At 39.5% G+C, this 15181-nt stretch overlaps 1 protein-coding gene across 3 annotated transcripts in view; it reads right to left on the bottom strand.

Moving 5' to 3' along the window:
* The window catches only part of ldlrad3 (low density lipoprotein receptor class A domain containing 3), a 91580-nt gene that overhangs the window by 43293 nt on the left and 33106 nt on the right, over positions 1–15181 (bottom strand). For 2 of the 3 annotated variants that reach the window (XM_026176416.1, XM_026176418.1), the window contains exon 2: positions 8210–8356. In XM_026176416.1, the coding sequence (XP_026032201.1) occupies positions 8210–8356 (147 nt within the window). Of the gene's footprint in view, positions 1–8209; positions 8357–9885; positions 9912–15181 lie in introns of those variants that run through there. The other variant, XM_026176417.1, reaches the window with a different exon arrangement.

Raw genomic sequence — 15181 nt, 5'->3', positions numbered from 1 at the left:
CTTTTCCTCTTCCCCCGGTGTGCGCCTCTATGCCCTTAAATTATTCTCCCCTGATTGGTTCTTCAGAGAACAGAATGTTCAGCTCAGGTAGTCGCAGCCATGATGGGCATGCATGACTGACAGAGTAAGGAGAAGGACTCGCTGAAGAGACTAACAAGAAGGAAAACACTTGGAGTGAGGAGAGAACAGAAACTAAGAGTAGAAAAGACTGATGACTTCAAAGGTTTCTCTGACCTTGCAGAGTATTTCTGAAAGGAAGAAATCAATAGGTAATGGAGTCAGGGTGCAAGCAAAAAGTGCATGGGTAGTTCCAGTACAGTGGGCCTAGGGATCAAAATAATCCCTACATTGCACTGTACATTTCACTGTCTAAGCCCTGCACACTCTTTTGTACAATACAATAGCACTCCGTGAGGGGCACTGCAACATTATAGAGCTGCCTTCATCTTAAGTGTTTACGGACCAATGGTGTTCTGCAAAGCCATCAAACTTTGTGCTAGATGGGGTAGCGAGAACGGCTCGTATACCACACAGCGAAGGCGTGTGTAAAATATCAGTGATATTTCAACAAATTCCAATAAAGGGAAGAGAAGCAAGGGCATATGGTGAAAAAGCAGCGCACGATCTGTCAGATAATAACGCTGCTGCAATATTCATCATAGAAAGCAACATACTGCTAAAATTGGCTCGTTTGAACTGATAGTGTCCAACAATGTGTTCTAAAATGACAAGACAGCATTTCTTATTCCTTTGAAGCATCAGCAGCAATCATTTTGGCTCATTTGTGAAAATCGATGGAACAAGGATAGCGTTCAGTCGAAAGTGAACAAAGAGTCAGAGAAGAAGAAAGACACGGCACCAGAGTGAAAGACTTCATGCAGGAACCTAATAAATATTTCAGCCCCGTTCCTTGGTATCAACTACACCAGCTTATTGATTAATCAACCATTAAGCTCATGGAATCCACCAGACTGACCCATTAAACCTTTGTCTGTTTTCCATCTTCCAAATTCTTTATATTTTAATATTTTATTTCTCATTTCTTTTTCATCGGGTAGGCTGATACCAAGACCGACCCCTCTCGGGATGCATGATATTTATATTGGAAACCAAACTGGATATTTGTGACTACAGATTTCTCAAAGTCATTCTAGAACCAAGACTTGACACTCCAAAGCCCACTTTATTCTTCTTCTTCCTTCTTCTTCTTAGTTTAATTTTTGATACTAGGCCATGCCTGAAACACCTGGCTACCCAAGAGGTAGCCTGCTCCTCAATTTGAACATTTCAAAACAGAAGACTGCTGGCTCTAATCCAAGTCCCTCCCACATGACACCCTCTGGAGGAAGCTCATTCCCACTGCTTATATCTGCAATCTTATTTTTTTGTCACTAGCCAGAACTTGTGACCACAGGTGAGGGTAGGAATGTAGACTGATCTATGAATTGACAGCTTCACTGTCACACTACAGAAGATTGGTACAGCATTCCAATTACTAAAGAAGCTGCACAAATCTATCTGTTACACTCACTCTCAACTCTTCCCTCACTCGTAAATAAGACCTCAGAATGCTCCTCCTCTTGAGGCATCAACTTGTTCCCGACCTAGAGTGGACACTCCACCTTTGTCCAGCTAAGAACCGTGGCCTCAGAATCGGGGGTGCTAAATCTTGTTCCTGACACTTCATGCTCAGCTACAAGCTGGAGGTCATGGTTTGATGAAGTCAAGAAAACCACATTATTTGTGAGAAGCAGAGTCAAAATCCTGAGACCCGAAAACCACCTCCTTCGGCTAGGCCTAGAAATTCCCCCCTTAATTATTATGAAAAAAATCTGTGACAAAGGGGAGAGCGGTGGACCTGAGCACCCACTGGGAATGAGTCTGATTTATTGCTGGCAATGCAAACCGAGCTCTAGCTTGTCCAGGGAGAGGAAACGATTCAAAGCAACTGAAGCTAAACACAAACAACAGGCAGTTATAGCACACAGTTTACCTCATGCTATGCTCAGGACATGCTGGCATGTGACAGGAGGAGCAAACAGTTTCTACCTTCCCGTTTGTAATTCGGGAGCAGAGGTAACACCTTTTTCAGGCCAAGCACTGCAGTCACATCAGCAGGTGGAGTTTTCCTCCAGGCAATGTTACAGCAATGATGGGCTTGTTCTTGAAACTATATGATTGAGGACTCATGAAAAAAAAAAAAACAACTAAATAAATACATTAATTTATTAATACTGCATAGGCAGAATTTTGCTTTTGACTGGGGTCAAAACATTTGTAACTCCAATAACCACTAAGACATCACTAGGAACAAACTGATTGGCAATTCATAAAAAAGGTGAAATGACAGAAAAAAAAAACCTGATATTTTGAGTAGATGTGATATCAAATATACTTTAATATATATATTAAAAGCAGTGTGGAGCTAGAAAAACTGTATTGTGAATCACCAGTCCGATGTGGGAAAAATGTTGCATGTTGCATTGTCCATGTCGCATTAAGAGTTACTATTATTAGCACTGCACAGGTAGGCGTGTACATGTAGCTCCTGTTCTAGTTGACTTTAGCATACAGACTGTAGTAGCCGGAGAATCGATCCACCAGCCTTCCAGTTGGCAGACAACCCACTTAGCCACTTACCTTAGTCACAGAAAGGATTTCTTACACAAGTTCCAACAATTTGTTTGCAATAGTTTGTGACGTGATTGTGATTTATGGCAAACAGAGGTCAGGTGAGCTCAACTGATGGTGAAGTAAAAGCACCATTTCATTTCTGTTGGCTTTGCTCTCCCATCTGTTGTTAAGCCTTTAATTACATTTGCAGTAATAAAACAACATTTACATTTTGCTTTACAATATTAGGAAACTATTTAAACTAAGCTCGATCTTGGCTTAAGCATCATAAACAAGTAATTGGCACATAAATCATTCACACTATTAATAACTGAAGTCACCTGTATATCCTTCTAGTCTGTCCTCATAAATTAAACACACACAAACGAGCCACATACAGTATAGAAACACTGTCATGTAAAGCTGGGAGCATTTGCCCAACTTTACATTGCTCTTGTGTTAAAATTAGGCAAACTGGTCACTTTTCTTATCGTGTAAACACACACAGTCCTAATCTTAGCCAAACCTTATATACCCACGAAGAGTTTGGTAAAGAACCATTCTGTGTCAGGAATCTTTGTAGAGACAATCAACCCTACTGATGTGGAGAGCTTTGTTGCTGATGAGCGTTTAGTGGTTCTTTTGAACTCGGGGATGTCATTAGTATTTTGTGCGAAGGCCAGTACACACAAAAAACAAAACAAAAAACAAACAACAGCACTATTGATGTTGGTCCCGGCTTTAATATTCATTTAATCCAATAAACTGAGGAGTTTATTTTGCTCCTAAATGTTATGAAGATCAAAGTGGATCAATAAAAAGTGGAACAAGAAATTAAAACTTGAAATAGTGATTTTTACACTGTTAATAGAGTCTTAATAGAGACTTCAATAGCAGACCACGTGTGAGGCTACAGTTCACAAGTAAAAGTTTCAAGCATGTCTGGAATAACAGACAGATTTAAGTTAATATTGTTTAAAGATGTCAAACACATCTGCTGCTAAATGTAAGGTATAAACCAAGCTTTACTGATTGGCATGACAAATGAATGGTATTGTAGCTCAGCTCAGTTAGCTGTAGTAATAGCCCTTTTGGTTTTTACAGTAACTGTTGGCTTGTGTACTCTGTTTCACATTAAACAACTTCTGAATAGCTCCCTGATTTTATTATTTATTTTTGGGCAGAAGTTCTAGTGAAGTGTTTTCCCCCCTCATAGCTTGATTTTAATTGACCCACTGTGCAACAATTACAAATGTTCAAGATCAAGTTCAAGCAGTGAAGAGTTATCAGAGTTATCGCCCTAATTAAAGGCATGCTGCCATGCAAACCGCTTGAGTTTAAGCATTGAATTAGGAGATGCGCAGCCTTTCGGTATGGCCAGTGGCCTTCCTGTTGGGCCCTGTAGTTCAAAGCAGCATAGAAGTTTCAGAGAAGTTTGTGAGTGCAGAGTTCGGAATATGTGAACTCTCCCACACAGAGAGGCCAGAGCCTCAGCCTGCAGGGCCACTAGTTCAGAACAATCATTGCTTTGAAATGCACTTCTCCGTCTTTTCTCTTTCTCCTAACTACATTTCTGTGTCTGCGTCTTTGATTCTACACTTCTTGCGTTCTAAATCACGTCCACTCACCCTTTTGGCCCTGCTATGTATCCGTCCTCTCTCGTCTACTCATGTCCTGTCCAGACAAGGGCAAAGAGGCTAATCCTGGCTCTGAGGCCCAGTGAGCTCAGTCAGCTCTCCTCCTTCTCTCGTCTGTCAGCATCCATTTCGTCTAACACTCTCCCGGGCTGGCGCTATGGACACCAGAGAGCAGGATGGTACTTCTGACCTCTTTGTGTGAGGAATTATTCAACAGCCTGCCTCTGAATCTCAGTTTAAAGACCCCTTTTAATCTGCCGACATACATATATACACAAGCACTGCCCATAGATGGCAGATCCCCAGGACTGAATAACTGCAAAAAAGAGACAAATTACAAATGACATGTTTTAATCTAAAATGTAATTAATTTAATGTACAGCAAAGTAGAGGTTGCACTCCAGGAGAAAAAAGGCTCGATCAAAACAATACTTTGGGGGGTCCTGGCCTCAACTAGTGAGGCGGAAATACAATAAGATTCATCTTAAATGAAATAAGACTCAGGCTGGAGATATTGCCTTTTTCCCTCAGCCAAAACTGTTATTTAAGAGCCAGCAAAAAGTATTTACACAAATCCAGTTGACCATTGTGCTACAGGGGACTGGAAGAACAAACAAACAGCAGAGGAGCAGTGGGGTTTGGGAGGAACACAGGAGTGGCTTTACAATTCCTGGGCTGACAGCTGTGACATAATGAGATATATCTACAAATAAATAAAGGATTGAGAAAAGAACATGCAAATGCAAATGCAAACCGTCTAACTGGTATCAACACTGGAATAAAATGTAACCAGGTCAATAAATAAGGCAGAAAGAAGTTTATTTTGGAAGCAAAACAACTGCTGGCAAAAAAATCAAACTCTCCTAGAAAATGTCGTCCTAAGTTCATGTGTAGGTGGATCCATCTTCCAAAATAGTTTTTTTTTTCTTACTGATTGGACCACTGCACACCAGCATGAGTGTATACGCTTGTGTTTTTAAAAACTATGTTCATGTTTTATGTTGAAGATATCAGAACGAGTTGAGACTGATTTGTTGTCTCTTGTGTTTCCCATTAGCTACATGGTGTTCAAAAATAAAATGCTCATTAATGAGACACCAGGGGGATGTCCCCACATATGACCTTTACCTCAGGTACAGGATAAGTATTCCTTGGTGAGAGACTTCAGCACAATCTGTTGGCTAAAGAGCAGGGGCTTATGCGGGATCTACTTTCTGAGTACAGCTGTCTTCTGCAAATGAATGAGATAAAAATAGGCACTCCTCTGCGGCACAAAAAAAAAAAATGTAACAGAGAATTTTATATGGTCACACATATGGCAAAAATAAACACAACACAAAGTCACCAAATATATGCATGCCTACAAAGCACAATCTTTCCATGCTTATGAGGCACACAAAGAAGAGAATTGAATTGTTTTGTTGTTCTTTCTTAATCCACTAGTGTGATACTTAAAATGGGCCAAGAGACGGAAATGATGTAGACATCGACACGTATCAACAATTAAAGCGTGTATTTATGGAAACCTTTTGACAAAAGCCATCTGCTCACATTACAGATGGAAGGAAATTTAATATCCAGTAGTAGTCAACACTGCTCTGCCTCCATGGTAATGACTATGAGTGCAAAGGGCAGCGGATGGACACTGGACACCCTAGAGATTTATGATACTATAAATATAAAGAAAGCAAGCCTTGCAGCAATCATTTGTAATGATAGTAATATTTAGAATGTGTTTTTCTGAGAAGTATGCTCTCAAAAAAAACTACCCTTATGTCTCAATGACAGAAGGAAAGCAAACAGAGTCAACAAACCTACCACATATACCCATAACTGAGTTTATTTGTGTTTTCTTAGAGGGGGTGTCTAATTATAAGTCAACCTGCAGAGAATGCATAGCTGCAGTCACAAAGTTTCCAGGCACTGTGTTCTCCTTAGATAATACACATCCTGACAGAAGTCTTGCTGAAGCCACAATAATGAGTCCCCCTTTTTGCCCCCTCTCTTTCTCTTACTCCCTTGTTTCCGATCCCTCCATCTGTCTGTCTGTCTCTGCAGAGCCCCTAATGGAGCCAGAAGTTTGTCTGGGGATTTTGGGAAGCAGTCGCCAGAGATACCAAACGACAACTAGCCATCTACTTGAGAATAATAAGGCCCACTTATGCCAGAGCAGATAATGTAGATGTCTACAGCAAACACAAATAGCGCTCTGACAGCCCAAGCAGGATGAGCGTGATGCCTTGTGATAACTTGTTTTAATCTTTAGCAGTACATTGTACATACAGTACATGTTATGTCAGCGAGAGACACCGCGTGCACTATATACATTCAGTTTATGTTGGCAGTTCAGTGATCTGCTTTCTTGAGAATGCAGCAAGGAAGTTAACTGAATTCAAACTCCAATCACAAACACAGTGGGGCATCTCATTCCTTTTGTGTTGTGCCAAAGTTTAAAATTGTTTGCAGATATGGATATACTGCTTCTCGTTATAAATGACATGTATTTGAGGAAAAGCACCAATGCAGACGCCTCCATTCACTTGCAAGAGAATTTTCTGAGCTAACAAGTTATGCTAGTCTAACCCTGATCATAAACAGCTCATGTTATCCTCATCTGTTATCTCATTTAGAGGCTACCAGACATTCCTCAAATATTTTTCCCCCCCCCATTTAATTTGTCAGTTTTGTCATGTTTAAAATAAAAACAACTGCAACTATAGCACTAATTGCATGTTGTTGGAGTGAAAGTGGCTGACCAGAATGATATAGAGGCTGTATTATACTGGAAGTATCTGATACTTCATATGCATAAATGATAGTATTCCATGTCTGACAGTTGTTGACAGATTAAGGTCAGTGAGCGATGAGAATCTGAACGTATAGTCGTCTATTAATGCAACAGTCTTTCTTTAAGTTAAAGGGCGTCACAAGCAAAAGGTATACAAAAAAAGGTTAGTGTATACAATAAAATTCCCTATGAATATACATCTTAGATTTCCAAGTCATTCCAAATTAAGACAACCAATAACCTATACAGTAAGTTTACCGACTGTAGTGTGACAGTGTGTGTGTGCTTGTATGCCAGGGAGCACACCTTTGTCAAGAGTCGTCTGCCTTTTCCCTGAGCTGCTAAGAAGAGAACAGTGAGAGAAGTGACTGTTCGAGGAGGAAAAAACAAAGAATGGAGGGCAGACCATATGTTTTGTTTTTGTTTTCTAACTGGGGAGAATTAGCAGGGTTAGGAAAAACAAAACCAAAAAAAGATTTAAGAGGAGGTTTATTGCTTGCTAAATGAAAACAGGCATCTGCAAAGCAAATTACAAGCCAAAAGCCAAAAATGATCAGATGAGATAAACTGGGATGGTGCACAGAGACGACTGAAAACGGGAGGGCGAGACATTCAGAGAGATGAACATATCGGGAGATGAGGGATTCTATTTGGTGTGGCAGCTCCTCAAAGTCGATCTTCATCAGCAATCCCATCTTTGTGTGAGCTCTGGCTGAGATGGGTGGGAGAAAAGGAGGAGCTACAGACCAGAAAGATCAAAGCCAACTAAAACTGTGGATCAAAACCAAACTATTACTCTAGTGTTACAGTAGAATTATGCATGCGCCACTATTTGTGCGCACAGAAGTAATCGGCCTTTGCTTTGATGGTATTAAATTTCATCCTGGTGCTAAACTGAGGCCAAGGGTCTGGAAGAAAAAGAGGAAGGCTGTGCACTGAGGGGAGAGTGATTTGAGGATTGAGGAGGGAAGTTCATTTAAGTTGGCAGAGAATTCGTTTTAAGTGGCCCTTGTGGCTCTTTGGACGGGGATGTCAGAAGAAGTACAACTGCTGGATCGCAAAAAGAGTTCAGGAGCTGTGAAGACTTGATGTAACTCTAAATAATCAATTTGGCTTCAACTGTAAAGGCGGATCTAGTCGTTAAAAAGGGATTTATTAATGACGAACTTACGACAGCCTTTCTCGTCACTTTTGTCAAAGCAGTCGGGCAGTCCATTACACTGCCGCCCGCCTGGGACACAGTTGCCATCGCCACACATGAAGATTCCAGGGATGTTGCAGTCCGTGGTGAAGTTATTCCCTGGAAGCAGCTGGCTCTCTGTTGATAAACAAGAGAAACAGAGGAGAGGACAGACTATTACAAACTCGCTCTGTAAAGAAATCAAACAGGTAGAGCGATTGCATTACAGCGATACTCATCACCAGAGTCAAAATGGAAATCTGTTATTATCTCCATTGTCTAAAGACAGAAAAATATTAAAGGCAGCGGCTCTATTTAAAAAGCCGTATCAATCTATGAGCAAATAAACAGAGGAAGATCTCATGAATACAAAAGCGGTCTAGGTCATTCAGTGTTAACAGTATTGTGGGTGAAAATCACGATAGGGAAGATAAAGATACAAACATCAAAGAACACTAATATACAAACAGAGCACATATTTCACCCTAGACTTACACAGATGCACCGATACACACGCGCAGAACAAAAATAAGCACACCGTCGGCACAGTAATCATGAGCCCCGAACCAGTTTGGGGCATTTCTACTGGACGCAGTGCAGCTGCGGCATAATGGGCTGGAATGTGAGACACGGCCTTTTGGCTGAGGTTTGACACTATGTGGTGAGCAGTTTAGCTCGCAAACAAAGCTATGTGGCAGTAATAAGGCGTCTCGGACAGACCGCGGAACACTTTTATGCTGCAGTGCTAAAACGGGTTCAGCTGCTGTGAAAACGTATGGACCTTTGCATCTTAAATGGCAGTGTGGCTTACCAGAACAATGACTGATGGAGTCCTCAGCTCAAATGACTCCAATTGTGAAGTGCAGCGATGTGAAAATGTAATTATTATTTACCGTGCTCTTTCGGTTCTTTTTCTTTTTTAATTTATTTTCATGACTGAAATGAATAAAATGGAGGGATATATTGATACATGAATGACCTGCACAGTACTACACAAACTCTTAAGTCCTTAGTTTTTTTCATATTTGTTTTCATGAAGCCAGTAATTTTTTAAAGTGGTTTTATGCAATAGTTCTCCAGGCTTTCCAACAGTCTTTTTACACTGGCAGGTTTTTGCTCATTTCCAGTTTAATTGTTGTACCCGACCATTTTCAGAGGAATGTTGTTGTTTTTTTATATATTCTATTGTTAAACCATTTATCACTGACCTACCCGAGCATACAAAGCAAATCTAACCCAACAGATGACCCAGTGTTTTGTCTACACATGACAGAAAACTTAAAGCACCAATTTTAAATGGCATATTTGTTACTAGCAGTGTGTTGCAAAAACATATCAACTGTTCCAATTTCTTTAGTTGAATCTATGAAAATGCCAAATATAGCTCGACATCTTATATTTTTACAGCCATAAAATAGAATTTTGCATCAACAAGGTGATTCCCAAAGTGCTTTTAGCTTTAAAAAACAAAACAAAACTGGTATATCTTGGTCAGGTGTGGTGTGCAGTGTATGCTTAAAGAAAACAGACAAGTAGGGGACAAAAACAGGTCAGAACCCCCCCGCAAAAACTAAACGATCTGCAGCGGATGAACAGTATCTGTCACGCCCTTAAGTAAGAGAAAACCCCGCAAAGACCTGACACACGACCTGAGAGATTCATCTAACCTTTCAGTTGATCCATCTGCTGTTCAGTGAAGCCTCATTAGAGATGGTCTCAGTGGAAGGGAGGCTATCGTGAACATGAAAGGAAACAGGGAGAAAAGGTTGAGGTATGCCAAATTACACCATAACCTGACTTAAATAAGTGGAAACAGGTCTGATGGAGTGATGAATCCAAATTTGACATTTCTGGTTCAAATTGTCAGCAGGAGGAAGTCAGGAGAGAGCTACAACAGTGAGTGTCTAGAGCCATCTGTAAAACACGACAGGAGCTCTGTCATGGTTTGGGGCTGCATTTCAGACAGTTGAGTTGGAGATCTTGTCAAAATTGACGGAGTTATGAATGGAGTTAGATTTTGATCCACTGTGCAATACCATGTGTAATACCATGGAAATCTGGAAAGCAACGGATTGGCAACGGATTCCTTTTTCAGCACGATCCCAAACACACTGCCAGTGCAATCAAAGCATACCTGGATAGAAAAAACACACAATGGAACACTATCAGTCATGAACTTGGCCCTCCTCCGGAGCCTGGACGTCAATATTATTAAAGCAGTGTGGGATCAGCTTGAACAGAACTGAACAAAAGGCAGCCAACATCCAACGAAGAGCTTTGAACGCCCTTCAAGGAGCCGACAGAACCACTGACTGCTTAAAGAAATTACAACAAAGCTTAAAAGAGCCTAAAATAGTTCAGGCTGTACTAAAGAACTCAGCTGGTCATACCAAATATTGACTTTTTTTAAGCTCAAGAATTCAGCACAATACTTAATATATGTAGGTACCTGCAGCTTTTTTTTAAATTTTGTTTGACATTAAATATTTATAACAAAAGACAGTGATGGATGTCTAAATGTCCTTCTCAACAAAATCTGAAAATGAGAAAAGGGATAAAAATGTTAAATGCAGAATAGTAATGACAAATATGAAAACCTCTAAAATGCTTGGATGGATACAGATCATAGATATCGCTCTGTATTTATGTTCAGATGCCGCTTCTATTTGTTCAGTCCTTTAAAATAATCCAGTTAAATGAATTCCCTTTCTCCAGCAGTGACACTGTTCATTTTCCTCAAATAAACCATTACAGGGACACATTCTCAATGAAGTAATCTTCATTACCACAAAATCCACTGCACCCCACTTCACATAAAAACCTCTGACTTTTGTGAATTCATAAGTAAAACTCCACATTTTTTACCACAGCTTGTTGATATTCACTTAGCACATGTAGCCATCCTCCAGAGTGCAGCTGAGTAACTGACACACAGAAATAATCTGTTCTTACATCATCCTTCCACTGCTGCTTTTTTAACAGCAGCAGGTACTGGAAACCATGTATAGATTGTCTCTTAAATGAGACAGCACAACCCTTCTGGATCTGAATGCATGACGCAACGCCTCCGTTTGTCTCATGCAATATGAAACAAAAAAGCTGAGTGATAAAAAAGAAAAAGCTCCTGAATCTTATGAGGACAGGAAAACATTCAGATTTCTATTTCTTTCATTATTTATTACGCTGATTCATCTAAACTGGAAATGAAAAACATCGCCGTGATTATCTTTTTGTCAAACAACCTTTCCAAAAAACAAAATAAATAGCAGGCTTACTCTTAGCAGCTTCAGCTGAGTGGTGTGATATTTCAGTTTCCACTTCTCTCAACTTCAACATATAAACATTAAGGCTGGTTTGATATAAGAACAATGAGTCATCTCTTCTCTTATCTTGAGTCGCTTCAATGATGTTTCAGTATCAAGTGAAAAAAAAAATCCAGCTTAACTTCAAGAGCACAGTGAGGCATAGAGATGGTGCAGAGATAGCAGTCGCACATTAGTGTTAACTATAATACAGAAAAGGGCCATTAGATTAATAAATAATGTAGGGTACAGGGACCATACAAATGCACTCTTTGTCAAAATGCAAGCTATCAAATTCCAAGACTTGGTGAAGCTTAAAACAGCGCAGATAATGTATAAAGTAAGAAATAAACTGCTTCCCAAAGAAATCTGTAAATTGTTCATAGAAAGAGAAGGTGGGTATAACTTAAGAGGGAGATGGAATTTAAAAATACAAAGTGCTAGAACAACTTTAAGAACTATGTCTATCTCAGTTGCAGGAGTTAAATTATGGAACAGTCTAACAGAAGAAATAAAAGACAGTCAAAACATAAAACAGTTTAAAGTAAAATATAAAAACCTAATTTTAAATAAGTATAAGAATGAAGAAAACGGGGTTAACCCAGGACGGTAATGTTGCTGGAAATGGTGTTGCGGTTCTTTTTTGGGTTTTTTTGTTTTGTTTTGTTGTTTTTCCATAACTTGTATATCTGCAAATATACACATTCTGTATTTTTCATATGAAAGAAACTATACTGTGGTGGGGCTTGCTAATTTCTTGTTTTGATTTATGTATGTTATGTTTTGTTTTACTTCATATGTTTCATATGTTGTTTGTTTAATTTAAGACAAAAAAAATTAAATGAATGAGAGGTAAAACTTGAGGGGGTAGGGACAAATAAGTAAATACTTCAGCCTACTCCTTTTCAAACAAATAATGGAATGATATTTTGTAATGATTGTGAAGGCACATGTTTGAAATGTTTGAAATAAAAATGAACTGAACTGAACTGAACTGAACTTATAGCTCGGCTTCAAGGAGACACTTTCAATTTCAAGTTGCAATCAGCTTACATACAAAGCTACTCACACACTGTTCAACCTTTGACCCTCATCAACACCAGCTGGCTTATTTGCTCATGTTAACTTGCAGGAAACAAAAAGGGTGAAGACGATATTTTACAAATTAACAGATCAGATCGAGCTGCAGTCAATAAATACATGCCTTGGAAAATTTCCTTATACATTTTAGAGCCGATAAGAAGATAAAGCCTATCTGATTAAAATATTTATAACATAACCATCGTCAATAATCAACTTATTATAAACCTGATGCAGCATTTATGCCATCTGCTAATTAACTATGATTCGAATATAACTTATAAGACTAAAATATGTTCAGGTCACTTTCAAAATGTAAATATTACATCTCACTCGTTTTATCTGACCAATTCTTCACAATGAAGGCACAATGTGCACACTGACAACAGTATACTCTTTAGCAAAGGGATCAAAATGGGATTTGGCAGGTAAGGGAACCTTAAGTTCTGGTGTAGCACTGCAGTGGGGGAAGTGATTCACCTCAAAAGGACTGATCTGATTTGTTGAGTTAAATAGAGTTAGCCATATATTATATAAGCAGATGTTACACGAGCTATCATGGCTGCTGTCCAAATGCTAGATAAAGGTGGGAATTGGCAAGTAATCCTTAAGAGCACCATCAGCTTAAATTTAAATTAATGACTGCTACCCCTGACCTAACAGTGGGCATGGCACCAGTCCAACATGGGCCATTATGTCCTAATGGTGTTTCTTGCCAGGTCTGCAGCTCTTTTTGAAATTCTTCATTCCATATTTAGACTACACCCAATATTAACAAAGAATAACATAGCGTGAACGGCAAAACAGGAGGACAGAAGTAAATAGAAACAGAAGTTTTCAAAAATGTGAAATCATTTCACGCAAAACAGACAAAGTTGAATGCAGACTGTGCAAAGCAGCGCTTTCCTTCCATGAAAGCACTACTGCGGTGCACACGCATTTAAAACACCGACACTGTGGAGCTGTGATGTCAACTCTGGGTGGGTCAGCTTTAGAGAATTAGTTGGTGTGTCGCACTGATACCTTGTTTATGTTAGCTTACCTGGCAGAAACTTCTCATGGTTGATGCTTGCTGAGTGAACACAATTTCAGTTTTGTTAGCTAATGAGTGAAATGTGATAGTAAACCATTAAACTGGAGTAGCTACACAGTCTCCTAGTTTGTTTGTTTTTTTCTTCTCACATTAATATTAGCGTTTATTCTGAATAGTAAACCCTTTTCAACAACAGGGTGATATTCACAGGTGGGCAGACTTGCACAGGTGAGGTACTGGAGCCTAGAACAGGAGGTTTGCCCACAGGAAGAGGAGATAAGAATTATTGAAATAATCATTAACTAATCAACTAATTAGAAAAACCTGGCAAACTGGTCGACTACCATTCATTCGTTTCATGTAATCATGCACGGACTTGTAAAAACGATCGGCGAAAGGCTCAGCCTATCATCGACAGTCGATATATTCGTCCAATCGCCCAACCTTACCATTCACATAGATACAGAAATTTGTAGCAGACAGTGTGTCTACATATTACCTATGCTACAGTAATTATGAGACTACCACAATACATGGATACAAAGTATCCAATTGAATCTCTACATATTAATCTGTCCAGTACCGTCACACAACTTTTGAAACAAAAAATTATCGTTTTGTCATTTCACAAAATTAAAGAAGATAGTTTCAGTGACACGTTATGAACAATGTCTGCTTTAGTTAACTCTGAAAAGAATGAGGACATCACATTTTATTAAATGTCAATTCCTGAGCAGTTCTTGACTTTCAGTTCTTACCTAATCTCTCACAATCCTAGTATTTCTTACACATTTCTCAGAGCTGTTTCTTTCTTCTGCCACTGAACTACAGCAACTGCATCAACACATCGACTGCAAGACACACTGAGTGTCGAACTGCACAGAAACAGCTTGTGCGCGTGCGTTTGGTAATGTCTGTTGAGCTGTTTGAAACGTTCCATTTGAAATTACTTTCTACTTTGAAAAAAGTAACTTTAGCTGATCCTGAAGTGCTGTGACTGCAGCTTTTTTGGCATCTGCAGCATGACAGGAATGAGACAGAAAAAAGAATGTGCATAGTGTGCATCAGGGACTGTGGGGCGGTATTACTTTCTGCATTGTTATCTTCATCGTGGCACCAGCTGCAGGGAACGCCAGCCTGCAGCACATGAAAATGAACTTGCTTGAAGTAATTATGTATTGTAATTGAAGGTGATGGAAGGCCATTCAAGCTTGTTCCAGTACACTAACCTCTGCTTCAGAAGCTTATTTTTCATCAGACTTTTTAAATATAGTGCCAAATCACAACAACGGTCATCTCGGAGGTTTTATACTGTTCAGTAAATGTCTTTCAATATGACAGAAAAGAACGCAAACAATTCCCTATGAGGATTTGGCGACACTGGGGAGACAATTAAATACGAACCTGTTACAGAGCTGTGAGTATTCACAGACCAAACACCGCACAAAGAAGCGTGATTAGGGCAACACATTGTTGACAACCCAGAAATGTCCATTCAGAGCCCCACAGAACAAGTGTAGGCGAGAACCATATAAAATGACTTCAAAG

Source organism: Astatotilapia calliptera, chromosome 7, assembly GCF_900246225.1.
Source record: "Astatotilapia calliptera chromosome 7, fAstCal1.2, whole genome shotgun sequence".
NCBI classification, from domain to species: domain Eukaryota; kingdom Metazoa; phylum Chordata; class Actinopteri; order Cichliformes; family Cichlidae; genus Astatotilapia; species Astatotilapia calliptera.
The sequence above is the reverse complement of the archived record's forward strand: the minus strand, read 5'-3'. Positions and strand labels throughout refer to the sequence as shown.